Source organism: Myripristis murdjan, chromosome 11 (assembly GCF_902150065.1).
Source record: "Myripristis murdjan chromosome 11, fMyrMur1.1, whole genome shotgun sequence".
Taxonomy (NCBI): Eukaryota; Metazoa; Chordata; class Actinopteri; order Holocentriformes; family Holocentridae; genus Myripristis; species Myripristis murdjan.
The window spans coordinates 28,582,536-28,598,530 of NC_043990.1; the positions used below are offsets into that span (position 1 = coordinate 28,582,536).

Here is a 15,995-nt window from a genome sequence, read left to right on the forward strand (position 1 = left end):
ATATTCTGTTTCTACTGCATGACTTTCAATAACTGAGTAGGAATTTCCACTCCGGTTGGAGTGGGAATCAGCCAGATAGATGGATATAAATGATATTCCAGGAATTTCATGGCCAGTGGAATCTTTCATTTGATCCAATCAAAGAAACAAATGCTGGCATTTACCGCCGCAAATGTGCTGCACACTTGTAAATGCTGACCTTTAGTTATGGCAGAACTCACCCTCAATCTGCTGCACAGAATACCTCGAGAACTAGGATTTCCCCTCTGCTGCCTCTCAGCACTACCCTTGTTTGTGTACCACTGTGGTCAATAAGCCGTCTGTATTTTCAAATTGATTCCAATTGATTAGCAAGTATAGGCATGGGTATTATTCCTTCAAGTGAATTCAGCTCACATCGTACAGCAAATGAAGCTGTTGTGGAACTATTGATTTCCTGTTTTGGAGGAGTTTCTTGATGCAACCTTGCTTTATGAGCAAGAAGTAGTGAAACCCTCAACTACCCCTCCATACCGATTTTATCCCAGCAGATCCACATTTTTCTTGTCAGAACAGGCCCTAGCCAGGTGAAATGTTGCTCCCGGGTGTGCATCGACCGCTTTCCGTGATGTGTATCTCAATAAAGACCACTTAAATTTATGTTATGTGTCTTGTCTGTTTTAGAAGGTGGATAATCCCTGCCTGTGAAACCTGTCATCTGTTGAAGTACAGGTAAGACCACAATTACGAGTTCTTGAAATCCTGTAAACTAAAAGGAAAGGGAATTAGGGTTTGCCGATGGGTTTTTCAAGGCGGATGACAGCCAAGCACTGACATTTTTTTTTTTTTTTTTTTTTTTTTTTTTTTTAGATCTAAGCCGTCTGGTGCTTGTCTGATGCTTTCTGGTGATATTCAATCTTTAAAGCTGCATTAGGAAGGAATTTTGTAAAAAAAGAAAAAATAAATAAATCTCATTGGCAGCGTGGTGACATAGTGGTTACAACTGTTGCCTCACAGTGAAAAGCTTGAGTTTGGGTTCATGGCATGACATTATGCTTGTGCGAGATCTGTGTGTTCTTGCAGGTTTTCTCCCATCTTACAAAAACATGCAAGTCTGGTGGATTGAACCTTTAAACTGGCAGGAATGGGAGTGTCAGTGGTTGTATATCTTTGCTAGATAGACTGGATAGAAAAGGGTGCCATTCCCACTAATTGAGAAGCTGTACATTTGCTCCATTTGCTCAAATTACTTTTGGGTGGTCACCAGCTGGATATCTTCTCCACACAGAGGAAGTGAGAGATAAAACTAAAGAACGACATTATCCAAATCAGCTGCAAGTAAGAAAAAGTTGGACTCACAAACAATAGTTGATCAAATATTACAACAGTACAACTGTCTAAAAGAACTCAAAGTGCAGGCTGGTGGTTCAAAGCACCAGCATATTAAGTCCAACCAATGTAAGTTTTCCACCAGCCACCAGTACAATCACATGGTGCACACCTGAACCTATGGTTTATTTCTTTACTATAACTCTGTACATGGATCATCAGCGTTACACCCCAACATTTTTACTATCAGCAGTGAGGCTGGAGGAGGCATTGCTGGCTTGAGTGCTTTAAGTGTATGGAGAAGACACATTGCAGTGATGTACCGCTGGTTTAGACGACTTAAGTATTGTGGTGATGCTAAAAAGCTGACAAGGACCCAAATTACTGCCACCTTAATGCTTTTTGGGATTGCAGTGAACCATAAAGAACTTATTTTATTGTCAAAGACAAGAACAGAGATATTACACAGTACTTTAATATAATCAAATATTCTTAAAAGCCTGTACACTAGCTTAAATTATTTCATCTGAAGCACTCAGGGTCTTTATTAGCGTTCTGAATGAATTGCTGGCCATTCTTTGAATTTTCTATTTTTCTTCTTCCTTGTCCATTGGTGTGTCATATGCCAGAAGTCTGCCACAATGGCTTCACTTCTTGACATTGTCCTCCTGGATATTAAACTGTCTGTTGGGTTTGGTGGCCTCCAGCATGAGCTCATACAGCTGGCCTATCTGCTCATCTTGGAAGTCTTTGAGTTTCCTCTCTGGTAGCTCGGCCCCGAACTTGACTGGGTTTCGTTCTTCTCCTGCTGATTCCAGTATCTGAGTCTGCAGCGTGTCCTTGTAGTTCTGCAGGACGAATCAGACAGACTAGTTTACAATCACATATAAACAGTAACATTCATCATCATTAACCATCATTAACCACATTAAATTGTACTTCTGTTTTTTCTTTTTATGCTGTGCGGGCAGTGCATTTTACATTATTTAATTCTATTTAAATTATAATTGTATTATTTTATTTATTTTATTATTATTATTTTATTTTATCTTATTTTATTTGATCTTATCTTATTTTATTGTGTTATCCTATTGTGTATTTTACCTTTTTATTCTGCTTCTATTGTGTTATCTTGTGGTGTTTTATCTTGTTGTGCAGCACTTTGGATGTGTTTGTTAAAATTGTGCTATATAAATAAATTGGATTGGACTGGATTGGATACTGACACAACATACTGGTTAAAAAAAATAGTTCACCCATTTTGAAAAGTTTGATATTTTTCACATGAAATGATATAATCAGGGTTATACCTTGACATATTTAATATCACCAGTGAGGCTGCAGGAGGCATTACTGGCTGGAGAGGGGGGGGGGGGGGGGGGGGGGGGGGGGTAGGCAGTCAATAACTGAATGAACTTTTGAATCTATAGACAACAAATTAAGGGCCTGACACTTCACAGTGAAAGGGTTCATGTTATTTCCAAGCAGCAGTGAATATCAGAGGGTCATCTTGACACTAATAGAGGCCATAACCTACACACATGACCAACGATGGGACTGATCATACATATAGAGCAGGGAAGAGGTGTCCCAGGGGAAGCAGAGGAAGACTGGAGTTGCATCAGAGTAGATCGCTCGCAAAAATGTAGCGAATTAACTACTCTAACGCTGGCAGTCGAAATTCTGCTGAGATTCATTTGAAATCAAACTAATCACATCAGTCCTTCCATCTCAGCCTTCCTCCGAGTTACTGAAGACAGTCCCAGCTGAAAGCATAAAATGTCCATGAAATGTCTCCATCTTGTGTGCAGCGTAACCAAAGAGTTTTGTATCCAATCAGTGACTCTGTGGATCCAATCGTCCAGTACTAACCTCATTATCTCTTTCTATATTTCCTGACTGACAATGCTTTGTTCTACATCGCACCAATAGCTGCACACCTGGTCATGTTGCACAAGCTGCATGAAGAAAATTGATGGACATTTTATGCCTTTTTGGAGTTGTAAAAAGATGACTCCATTAACTTCCAGCAGTTTGAAAGACAGCTGATATGAAACAACATGAGCTAACTCACTCTGTTTTTTTTTTTTTTTTTTTTTTGGTTTGGTTTTTTATGAACTTCATTCAGTCATTGACTACCTACCTCCCTATATCAGGCTAAACTCAACTGAACTTTAATTTTAGGATGAACTATTTGTTTGACTAATTTAGTTCAGTTTTTGAAGAGTGCTATGGGAAAAAAAAAAACATTCTATAAAAAGACTGATGAATATTGCATGCCTTAATCTTTATCAGTGCTGTGAGGACAGCCTCTTTACTCCGTCTCACAAATATGCCGGTTTTCTAAGGACACAGCCAAGCTGGAATGTTGTTGTTAGAAGCCCTGTGATGGTTCATACCTGTGGTGGCAGAGCCCTGTTTGTGTCTCTGATCGTCCCACACAGAATGATAGTGATAAAAGCTTAAGTCCATAGTGATAAAGGCTACAGTCTTCCATTAGTAGCATGGATGTCAGCTCCCTTGTTCTTCTTACATGGACCATATAGGCTAATTCAGCTCAACGTGACGTGCATTGGCATCCATTTTCATTCATAAAAATCACCCATCAATCACACAAACAACATGCAGGTAATGCCTCGTGTTTGCCCATTCAGAAAAGCATCTTAGGTTTTTGGAACGGTTTCACTCTTAGCAATGACTATCCATTTGTCTGAGAGGTTTTTTTCTTGCAGATAATGTAATTATTTTGAGCATTTGCCAAGGGGTAATATTTTCCCTGAGGCAGGAGATTTCAAACCACCAAGGAAAGCACTCAGGAGTTGTAGGAGACACAAAAGAAAAACATCAATATCACACATCACTTGACTTTTTTCACTTTGACTCTAAGTCAGCCACTAAGAAAACTTGAAGCTAACCTGCTTGGTAACAGCTCTACTTAATGTACTGATATCATAGTGATATTGTGATGTAAGACTAGATACTGTCTGGGATTTTTGATATCGTAATATCGTGATACGGCATAAGTGATGTCTTCTCCTTGTTTCAAAGGCTACATTACAGTAAAGGGATACAATTTTCTGTACTTATCAGACTGTTCTCGCTTTTCTGTTATTTGTCTTGACCAAGCAGGCTGTCATCTGCACATTATTAATGACTGTTTAACCACTGTGTAAATAGTCATCCCAACAATATCATCACAGTATTGATATCAAGCTATTTCATCAAATATTGTAATATTTGATTCTGTCCATATCACCCAGCCCTAAGTTGAGCTAACCTCGAGTTATTCGTGTTGGAAAGTGACAACTCTGGGTTCTTTCACTGTTGTGTACGAGGGGTTATAAAATCATTTTAGATTTCCTTTGTGTTTAAATTGCTAATATTTTTATACTTTAGTTTAATTACTTTCACCCGTTATTTTGTTTTTTCCTCTTGCATATTATATTAACCTTGCTCTCCTATTTTCTCCTCTGTGTTTCTCTGTTCATGGATAAAAAGGAGAGCTCTAATAGCCCTCTTCTATATAGAATCAGGGACTGTCCATTGGTCCAAAGGCCCATTATTCCGAAACCCCAATAGTCCAAAAAATGTCCCATTGGATTGAAAGCCCATTATCCCGAAAACAAACGGCCATTATTCCGAAACCCAAATAGTACGGCAAATGTCCAACTGGACCAAAAGCCCATTAGTGAGAAATGCATCCATTAAGTTTGGCAGGGGTTTCTTCAGGTTAAGGTTAGGGTAAACAGGGGTGCATGCATTTCACGGCAGGGATGCAAAACTCAGCGTAACACCGGCAGTCACTGAACTCCAACAGCTCCACAGTGTGTATTTTTGGAGCAGTGGGCCTTCGAAGCAACGAGCATTTGTTTTCGGAATAACAGGCCGTTGGACTAATGAGCATTCAGTCCATTGAGACATTTTTTGGACTATTGAGGTGTCAGAATAATGGGCTGTTGGACCTGTAGCATGGCGCTATCGAGTCAGCGGCACAAGTTTGGGTTAAATCCTCAGCTCCAGCTAAGCATACATAATAGTTTGCAGCTCCTGCCTTGTTATGTTTTTTTTTTTTTTGGATGTACTCGTATTCCATACAGGATTGCCTCAAACCTTCTGAGGTGTGGAATATGACGCTCTGGTTGTCTCATCAGTTGTCATGGTGAATCTTTTTATCTGCACTCCATGGACGCTGACTTTCCAAATTCACAGTGAACGTGTCTTGGTCAGCTGAAACCAACTCAGAGCTGACTGAACTCATAATAATGAACTGTTCTGAGAACGAAAATTCGGGAATTCGCCATGTCAGAGTTACATTCAGAGTTGGTTAAACTACCTTCCTGAAATACCCCCCAGAGGCTGCATGGACAAACAAGTTGTGTGTTTATTGCAAAGAGCTTTGGTAGCCTGTTGCCCTCAGTGTAAGAAATTTTGTCAGCAGTGGGGGAGTGGTGATGGCAGCAGGGTCAGAACTAATCAATTTCCAACTGCTGTAACTTTAGCGCAGCATGATGGACTTGACTGCTTTCTTTGCTGTGATCTGCCTTCAAACACAATTAACCCTTGCCTTTTCCGGTCGTTTCCTGTAGTTGGTTCACATTATGTTCTCACTGATATGACTCAGTGTGGTTATCTGGTGCCTCCTGATGTTTAAATGGCTTTAACTATGAGAGGAAAAACATCAGAGTTCAAATAAGCTGTTTGTAACATGCTTTATGTGAACTTTCATAAAAACATGCATTCATATATTTGTCAATCGACCATGACATCTCAGAAACCACTGATGAAACACTGGAAAAACTTGACAGAGTGATGAATCTCTTCTGGGGGGGTTAGTTTTGCCTTGCATGAGGACATTTGGTTCACTGCTGCCTTGTTTAGCATAGATGTAATCATTTAGGGAACACTAGTGTGGAAAAATCTGTAGGTTTGCAAATCCAATGACTTTTAGTCAGCTATAAATTTCTTCAGTTGAGGGTGGCCCTGGTGTCTGGGACACCATTAATAGGATTCCCTCTGAGGCAATTTGAGGAAAGTAGTCTACTCCCCTAATTACATTGAAGCTGCTGCCAATACTTTGGTTGTAACAAATGTGTCACAACCAATACCTCCCCACAATTCATCTGTTTTGGTCTCAAAGCTCCTGTACTGTCAAGGCTGCCCGTCAGCTAATGGTCCCAACTCCCCACCATCTTCAATTGTGAATCTCTTGGTCATAGTCAAATTCACAAACCATCTCCCTGTCCTCTCCCTGCTCTCGTAAAGCTATCTCATTCTGCCTAGTCCGGCAACCAAATTCTCTCTAGTTCATTCTCATTTTTAATCATATCTCCTCTTTTTGCCCCTCTTCCTTACAACCCCATACCTCTCACTTTTCATTCTCTCTCTGGAGAACCTGTCCATCCCAATGCAGACGATTTATTAGTAGCAGAGAACTCCCACGGGTACCTCTGAAATAACCGGATTACACTGAACACTCAGTGCTTGTAATCACATTTGGAGTCTCGCTCCTCATCTGTTCCCGCCCTTCTGCACTTTTCTGAGGAAGCTAAGATGGAGCTGTGATTCACCCCCTCTTTAAAGAATGGTCAGAGGGAGGAAGAGACCTGTAAAGATGGTGAGGAGAAAGAGCTGGGGGTTGGACATAATTGCAAGCTGCTACAGTGTGTTTTGTGCGCTGGCATCTTATATACAACACTTTCAATATATAATCCCTTGTGCTTACGTTTAGATTTCAGATCATTAAATTATTTCCTTCCTCAAAGTCAGTTCATTATAATGCACTGTATAGGCAGTATTACCAGAAAACTTAAACAGCCTTTTAACAATGCAATGATGGAACCTATTTTAGGCTGCACTTAATCTATGGTAAATTATGATAACATAGTAGTCCAGAAGTCATTAATTTATTTCAGTTCCCTAATAAGTTATGTATTCTATAGGCCTGGGACCAGGGCTCATTAAAAACCTATTACTGCCCTTGCCATGTGGGGACCTTCAGCAACGGGCCAGCAGCCCAGTTTGGGTTCCACTTAAAAAAAAAAAATAAATAAATAAAATAGGAGTGTTCTTTTGCTTAAAGCAGGTATTTTGAGCTAGGGCTGCACAATTAATCAAAGTGGTTTCAAATTTACAATATGAATAAGTGCAACATCCAAATCGCAAAAGCTTCAGTTTTTTGAAAAAGGTGAAATGTGACAGTATACCATTATACATGACAAAATAAATGAAGAATTGTGGTGCTACAGAGATGTCCTGACCTACAAATCATATTCTCCAGATGTAAAAACAAAAAACACAAAAAACATGATGGTTTGGTGCAGACCCCATCTTCATCTTTTTTTTTGCCAGTTTTTCCCCAGTTAAAATGAAAATTAGGATGCAAAAATGATCACGCCCACTAAAATTGCAAACAGTTTTGCAATATTTATCAAAATAATCGCAAAATGATTTTTTTCTTTTTTACCATATCATGCAGCCCTATTTTGAATCTTGGGGAAAACAGTAAACATACTGAGGTTTCCCTACCAAACCTGGGGACAAATGCATAAACGATACCTTTGCACAATAACGTGCACACACTATTTTCCACACACAAACTGGTATTTACAAATAAAGGAGAATGTGGGGTACACCTACGTATACTTCATACCATATGTACACCAAGAACATTATTATCGTATCTCATTTTCTATTATTTTAATATAAATATGCATAATAATAGTCAGTTCATAGTGTTTGTCTGATCTGGCACACACCTATTTACCATATTGTGAGAGAAAATGTGTCACACCTCATACAGTCTACTGGTTAAGGAATAACTCACAACTGAATATAGTTTAGAACCTCAAGTGTGATCAATTACTATACACTGTAAGTGCTACAAATAGGCATAGGCAAGGCTGTGTGTAGGGACACAACAGTGGCTTTGGCACTGCTGAAGGACCTTACCAATGCAAGAACAGGCACACAAAGAGTACGTATGAGCTCACCATCCTCAGCTCTTACAAATGCCACTACAAGTGCGAGGCAAAGAATCAGATCAGTGCACAATGCAACATTTATTTATTTATTTATTTATTTATTTATTTATGTATTTCTCTTTCAGGGTCTGGAGCTCACGACTGATTGAATGAAAGGCTTTAGTAAGTTATTTTATATATTATATCTTGTTTGAGCTTGTTGAAGTGCTAAGGCCTCCAGGCAACATACCGTATCTCAGCCTCACTAACTATTGATCCAAATGCAGTGAAATTGTGTTTCTTTGCTGTCTTTTTCATTGTCATTTTCTAAAGACTGAATAAGTTGCAACAGCTGTTTGGATGCAAAGACAGTTTATAAAGGGTGTGCCGGCCTCCATTTATGGTTAATTGTGGGAGTGGGCACGAGGCATGATTGAGATGTATAACACAGAACAGTGTCATTTTTTATCGGGAATCTAAACAGATTTTTATGCGTCTGCCCTTGGGGCTTCGTTTGGACTGAGACTGAGACTGTCATCCCACCCAGCTACATAAAGTGAATGTGCATTATGAATCAAACACACTGTAAATTAAGGAGATGAAGATGAGATTGGCCCAGGAAGGGAGTCTCACGGCAAATTTGTGACGACCAAAGGAAATGCCAGCTCCCACCTGGTTTGGTCGATAAATTATGGTTCACTTGAAACATACCCAACCCAATCTGCAAATGAAACAAAATAACAGCTTGTCTTCCGATTGAGACTAACAAAAATAGACTTGAAAATGCTTAAGAAATCAGGCATGTTGTCTATACTGATAATCTGTAGTGGCTGTGAAAACAGAGATGGACTCCATCATGGAGTGAGGAGACTGAATGCTTCCTCCCCTGTGGCTTCACACCTACCGAAATGACAAAGAGACCTCTCAGGATTCCAGCTGCAATCACTATCCACTTCATTAGAGAAATTACCTGCAGATGGGTGATTTAGCCCACCAGCCCCTGTAATTCATAATTGCACTGGCTCTTCCCTATAGACAAGTTTACGCGCCAAATCCTGGGGGGCGCCATTACTCTACAAAAATGCACTTCATTTCCGCCGGAAGTGGTTTGCGCAGCGTATGCCGGTGTAAACAAACTTCCATGCTAACGCAACTTCGTCTAGACATGTAGCTCGCTGCTCGTGAGGTTTCAATTTTAATAATTATGTCCTTACAATGGGAACACGATTCAACCACCTTGACTGTTTGTGTGAAAATAAAAGTTTATGTAAATGTAAAAATGTAATTTCATTTCATTATTGCACTGAACTACGATCATGAATGCTAGGCCTTATGTTCCTTAGTGTAACAGTTTCTTTTAACACAGTTCATCATTCATAGTAAGCTCATGCTGTACATTAATAACACTGGATGAATGAATTGCTTTGAGGAAACTAAACAAATGGCTTCAACAAGAAAGCGAACGTGTTTAATCCTAACAGGTATTAAACCGTAAAATACAGAAGCAGTCCACATAATTACATCACTATAAAAATATTCATATATAATATTAAAAACTACAATGCACACAGTATTTGTTGTGTTTATCTGTATTTAATGAACAACATGGCTGGGTGCTGATAGACAGGGACACAAGGCAAGATTCTAAACCTCACGAGGCACTCTGATCAGTGGACTCTTCAGGTTAACAAGGCCGGCACACTACCGCACACGTCGTTCCCGAACCACTTTTTTTTTTTAAGTATCCATCTGTAATTTCCTTTCGTCGGCAGGACAGAGCTAGCTAGCTAAAAACCTATGTATGTCTGTGGCTAAAAACAAACCAGCACGCCAAAACGGAAATGGATTGCATCGATGGGAGGAGTTTAGGAAGTAGAGCGGAAACGGCTCATAAACTTGTCTATAGCCACATTGAAAAGACTTGGCAAGCTGTTCTGGTTCTGTTTATTTTGGGAACTAAAGGCAAAGTAGTCAGTAGTATCACATGCCATGCATCTCTGATATGATGGACACCTCTGTGACACAGATGCTGGTCAAGTCATCATAAAGCCTCCTAGTCCTCTATAACAATGGTTGGACAACTGTTCCCTCCATCACTAAGATTGATGGTAAACTCATCCCTAAAGTCATTTGACATGTTAACACATCAAAACGATGTACCAAAAAGGACAATACCAAAGCAATGAAAGGCAGAAGGCAGATGATTTGCCTATTTAAAACTTTGTGGCTGCACAGGACCGCTACATAAATGCAAGTGGAGTTTCTTCAGCTGCCCACAAGCGTTAATGGTGCTTTCATGTCAAATGAGATGGAAGATAAAGCTTGGAAAGATTCTCATCTCTACGACTTGCAACACACCCTTTTCAGAGCAGCTATTCTGACATGAAATAGCAGGTAAGCACAGGTGTTACTAATGACATTAATAAACATTACACTGCATTTAGCTCTATGGTGACTCACCGGAAAGACGCACTTGTAAATTAATGTCCTTAGTAACACCTGCATTTAATTTCCGATTTCATGCCAAAATTGCTGCTATGAAAAAAACTTGGAAAGTTGAAGGTTGATGTGGAATGTATATAAGCTAAAGGTAATACTCTTCAAATCTATAGCAAAGGTTAACACTGTTTAATTTAACAAAAACATGCTCAGTTTTATGATGGGCAGATTTGTTTTGTGGTTACAAAAAGCAGACATGATAAAAGCAGCATCAAATTTGGATTTGGATTGAATTTATGTTCTAGGGTTGCCATTTTCCAGATAACTTTCAGATAACCAAGTCAGAGGACAGCAGCCAAGTTACCCTCAGTGTGTAACAATAACCCGTAGGCCTTGGAGTCAACACTTCCTGGTGTTAAAACCAAAACAATTATGGGAGTAAAAGGTATCCAATACTTGCAATATTAAAAATCTCACCCCAAAGGAACACTACATGGTGCTGATTTTGGGCCAGGAGGACTAACACCATTTTGATGCCCACCAGGATGCAGGTTTTATTTGCAGTTCTACTAATGTCCGCTAGAAAGATTTTTACCTTGTCCAAAAACATGTGTTAGATAAATGATTATGGCAAATTTCTCCGTCAAAGTAGAAGGCCAACCATTTTTTTGACAGTTTTTGGTCTCTGCACGTGGGAAAACGGTGTTTATAGCTGACTGATTCACCGATAAATCTGTAAATTGACCAACTTAACGATGCTCTTACACATTCCCCAGGAAATCTGCATGTTACCTGGAAGTTGAGAAATCTGGGTGGCATTCCCCTCAGTTCCCTTTTAAATGGTTAATGTGGGTGGCAAAGGCTGGAGTACCACGCAAACTTCCTGATGCTTGCGCAGGTGAGTCATCACAAGCCTCGTGCCTCTACATCTTTTTAAGCACAGACACTGTAGGACTAGCCTACACAATCAATCCTGCATTCGTTTTCTTCCAACATAAACATATGTCTTATCTGCCCGTTGCAAGTAGAGAAACACAAGTTTTCCGATGAGTGAAGGTCCAGATTATGCAGAATGAATATGGTAATTAATAATGTGACAGATGAAACCCACGGCCAATGACTCAATAAAACAAAAAACGACTGAATGCTTTTGAAAGCTGCACATTTTGTTTGTTTGTTGTTAATTGAATTAGATTAGGACATCCACTGCCGAGTGTTCACTAGAGCCGTGACAGACTGTGGGCACGTCTGCATCTTTGTTGGCAGGATGCAAAAATACAAAATAGGCGCTGTGAGGCTACTAATGGAGTACACATAACAAAACAACAAACTTTTCAATGACTGTGACTGTGAGGTTTTTTTGTAAATCTGTGTAGCAAGAAGAAAATAAATGCTACAACAGAAAAATATGCTTTTTAAGAATTATTATTCTAAAAAAAAGATCCAATATTGTCATTTTTTATACAGAGAAACGCTGGTGGTACTGGGAAAATAGCATCATGCTCTTTATATTAATCTTGATGCTGCTTCACATGATACACTTAATATTCCATGCATGCCTTGCTCAGGAGCTCTGCATTTTCCCAGCTGGGTGAGGGACTTGGGCTCGCAACCTTCATGTCACAATTGTGCTTCTCCAGTCTCTACGTTACTGCTTCCCTAACAATCATAAGGTTATATGCTCAACATTTACAAGATTTTAGCCAAGACTGGTGTGTCCCAATGCCATTGCCCCCGTCTGCTCTGTGTAAGATGGAAATATAGATATGGAGCCCAAGACTGAATCTGCAGTGACGCTCACCTCCAGTCTTGTCTTTGCTTGTTAGTGGGGCCACTCTGCCACCGTCTGGCAAGAAAGTGCCATAACACTAGCCCGCAAAACATTTGTGACTGCACGTGTAAGAGTAGCTGCCTGGTTCCCTTGCGTGGAGAGAACGTCAGAGCAAACTCCATTCAAATATCCGTCAGTTTTACGCTGCCTTCCTCAAAAGCAAACGTGCAAACCTGCTCGAACATGTAGTAAGGTTTTAACACAAACGTTAGGGTCTTCCGGTAAATTCGGCAGCACTGACCTTCATTTCACTCTCAGTTTCAGACCATGTACCACCGACCACTGTGTATATTGGTGCAAAGTGACTGAGAATAACAGGCAACACAGTTGGGATAGCAGGCATGTTACTAACATAAATGTTGTTCGGTAAATATAAAATATGCCGAATTAAAAAGCGGATCCAAAAAAGTAGTAAACTGCTTTAAGGCACAGTGTAGCTGATGTGTACGTCTGACGATAAGCAAAGGAATATTCAAATGCGAGATATCTGAATAGAAGTCTGGCTGAGCTTCACTCCGTGAGGCAACTGCACGTTATCGGAGCAAAAGTGCAGTGCAGCTGTGTTTCATGACTGTCAGATACTGTGTAGTGTGTAACTGTCAAAGAGTTTACCTCCCACTCTCTCATGAAGCACTTGACCTCCGATGAAGAGGCACTTTTATGTCTTCTGAACTCGTCTTTCACATACTGGTCGCCCATCGCTCTCAAATCTATCGGCAGGAATCGATGCAAGATGAGAATCCTCTTGTACAAAGAGCGGACTTTGGAGACATGGGCAGAGGTCGCCATGAAGACAGAGAATAGCGTATTTTCAGTCTCTGTTGCTTAATGAAAACTCACTAGCGCCTTTCCTATGAAGCAAACATGTTGAAATACAGCTGCAGAGTTTCAGCTAACATGTGGAGAAGTAGGAGTCCAAGAGCACTGAGCATAAACGCTGGGAACCACCATTCAATGATAGTTACTTAACATTCACCTCTGTTTATCCAGGAAATGACATTCTCTCCTGCCCGGCTGTGGTTTAAGTCGGATTGTTTCTTTATACTGACCCCTGGTGGCGACTCCATCCCCGATTGTGCGCTAGATTGAATTCAAACGATTTTTCCACCATTAGGGAAATTATTTGTGAGAGTTGAACTGATGAAATAAGAAGCACAAAAACAAATATTTGTAACATTGTTTAATACAGGTGTTTCCCATGAGACAGCAACAAAGCCAGCTTAGATGAGGACGGGACAATGTCCCTGGTGACAATATTTGTAACACAAATTAAACTTAATAAAATACAATACAATGAAAATCATAAATATTTTCTCACTAACATGTGTATACTGTGTCTTAAATATGTTCAATTTCCCATCCGAAAAATGTTTTTTCCCTTTGAATTTATGAGTTTGAATTTCCCTTTCAGGGCGATCAATAAATGTAAACTAAATAAACTGATAAATAAATACAAAGACGGGAACCTGGATATGCCCGTCATTCACAGATACCTTCTAGCCTTTTGAAGTGGCACAGTGTTTTGGCTCCTAGCAGCATCATTATTGCTCATCTGAGATGCAGATAAATGTTAGTGATCTATCTGCCTCACAAAAAAGTAAAAGTAATATGACAGTTTTATATCTGTCATATTACCATAGTCAAAAGTAGTTTTATGTGTGTGTTCTGTGATTATCAGGAAAATAAAACAACTCAATTACAAGTCAATACTATATTTTAAGTAAACATCTCTGTCTGTCATGTTTCATATTTTATATCAACACAGAACATGAACACTTTCATCTGGTCTCTGTAGGCTGGATCCCAGTTTCATCCTAATATTGCACTGGTGTCTAAAAAGAGAGCTCAGGTTAGCTCATTTATGCCAAGGACAGATAGATAGATAGATAGATAGATAGATAGATAGATAGATAGATAGATAGATAGATAGATATGGTGTAGTGATGGTACCTTGAGACTCCAGAGATGCTCATTGCCTTCAGTATCTCTGCTGAAGAACTGGGAGCTGTAGAGTCCAGAGTTAATCAGATGGTCTGGCAGCTGACCCTGAGTCTGCCTTATGTATTTCATCTGGAGACAGATAACAGCATTACAAATTAGCGAACAGCGACGGTCCATTCCATTGAAATTTCTGAGGCATATGAAGAGACATGTCTTATTTAATAAGATTGTCACTTGTTTCAAGAAACTTCTAGTAAAAGCATTGTCACTGAAAGGCTGCCTGCAGGAGTTGTTGCAGTCTTGCAGGAAACACTGACCATGCCATATTCACTGTTAGCCGGGTAGAGTGGACAGCCAGTGAAAAGCTCAACAGCCACGCAGCCCACAGACCACAGGTCTATGGCCTCAGTAAAAGGCAGCCCCAACAGGACCTCTGGAGACCTGGAAGACCAAAAGGAACACATTAGATCAGCCATAAAGACTGTAGTCTTTATGGCTTTATGGCAGTCTTTAACCCTTATTTATCCAGGAAAAGTCCACTGAACATATCTCCAAGCACAGTTCCAAGCACAGCCTTCTACTTTTTCTCCATCCAGTGATCTGATCTGACAGCCTTCTGGTCACAAGCTCTCTTGTCTCCAGTTACTCACCTGTACCAAAGGCTCTGAACAACAGAACCTCTGATAACCTCTGACACCTGGCAGGCTATGCTGAAGTCGATGATTTTGACTCTCAGAGGCTCCTGGTTGTCCACGATCATAATGTTCTCGGGTTTGAGGTCTGCGTGGATGATTCCAATCCCCTTCAGGTGGCTCAGTGCTGTGGCCAACTGAAGAGACATGAACACACATTCTTGTTATGACAAGTTCAACTGCATTCACAAAACATTCAAATTCAACTCACCTTCAGTTCAACAAGCATGCAGTAGAAATTAGGACTTCGACGAATTGTAGGCAGAGACAGGTAACCTCTGTGCTGCAGAAAGTCATGGAGACTCATAGCCAGAAGCTCGAACTCCAGACAAATGTGTCCACTGTGGAGCAAAGAGCCGCTCCATCAGAAGATATTGTCTGTGGAATATGACAGTCAGCCAAGGGAAGCATGGACATCATTGCTGATTGTATTTTTTCTTTTGTCATGTGTCCAGTTGATGTCATTAAAAACTATATTCACAAGTGTGCTACAACTTCAACTTTGACAAGCAAACACAATTCTTCTCCTACCTCTATCTCTGCCTGACTAATCTGAGGGGGATGATTCTTGGTCATTTTCACGGCCACACGCTGTGTTGGTGAACCATTTCACACACAGGGCGACCTTACCAAAAGAACCCTCCCCAAAAAGTCCTGCACCCAGTAGGTGGAGCAGAGGACACTCCTTTTGGTGATGTGGAAGCCCTCGCTCCCCAGCTGCTGGGGAGTTGGATGTGAATGGAGAGCAGGAGAGGATGGAGATGGACATAACATGAAGAGACATCTTGTCCCACAGAGCAGAACACAGTCAACAGTCCAGCTAGA

General features: G+C 40.3%; 1 protein-coding gene across 1 annotated transcript; it reads right to left on the reverse strand.

Annotated features, from left to right (window-relative positions):
- Positions 1-1,716: 1,716 nt before the first annotated feature.
- sdhaf3 (succinate dehydrogenase complex assembly factor 3) lies at positions 1,717-13,546 on the reverse strand. The gene is made up of 2 exons (XM_030064406.1): positions 13,150-13,546; positions 1,717-2,156 (listed from the first exon to the last, which is right to left on the reverse strand). The coding sequence occupies exons 1-2, from the start codon at positions 13,324-13,326 to the stop codon at positions 1,956-1,958; spliced, it is 378 nt and encodes a 125-aa protein (XP_029920266.1). The 5' UTR covers positions 13,327-13,546; the 3' UTR covers positions 1,717-1,955.
- Between the last annotated feature and the right edge of the window lie 2,449 nt (positions 13,547-15,995).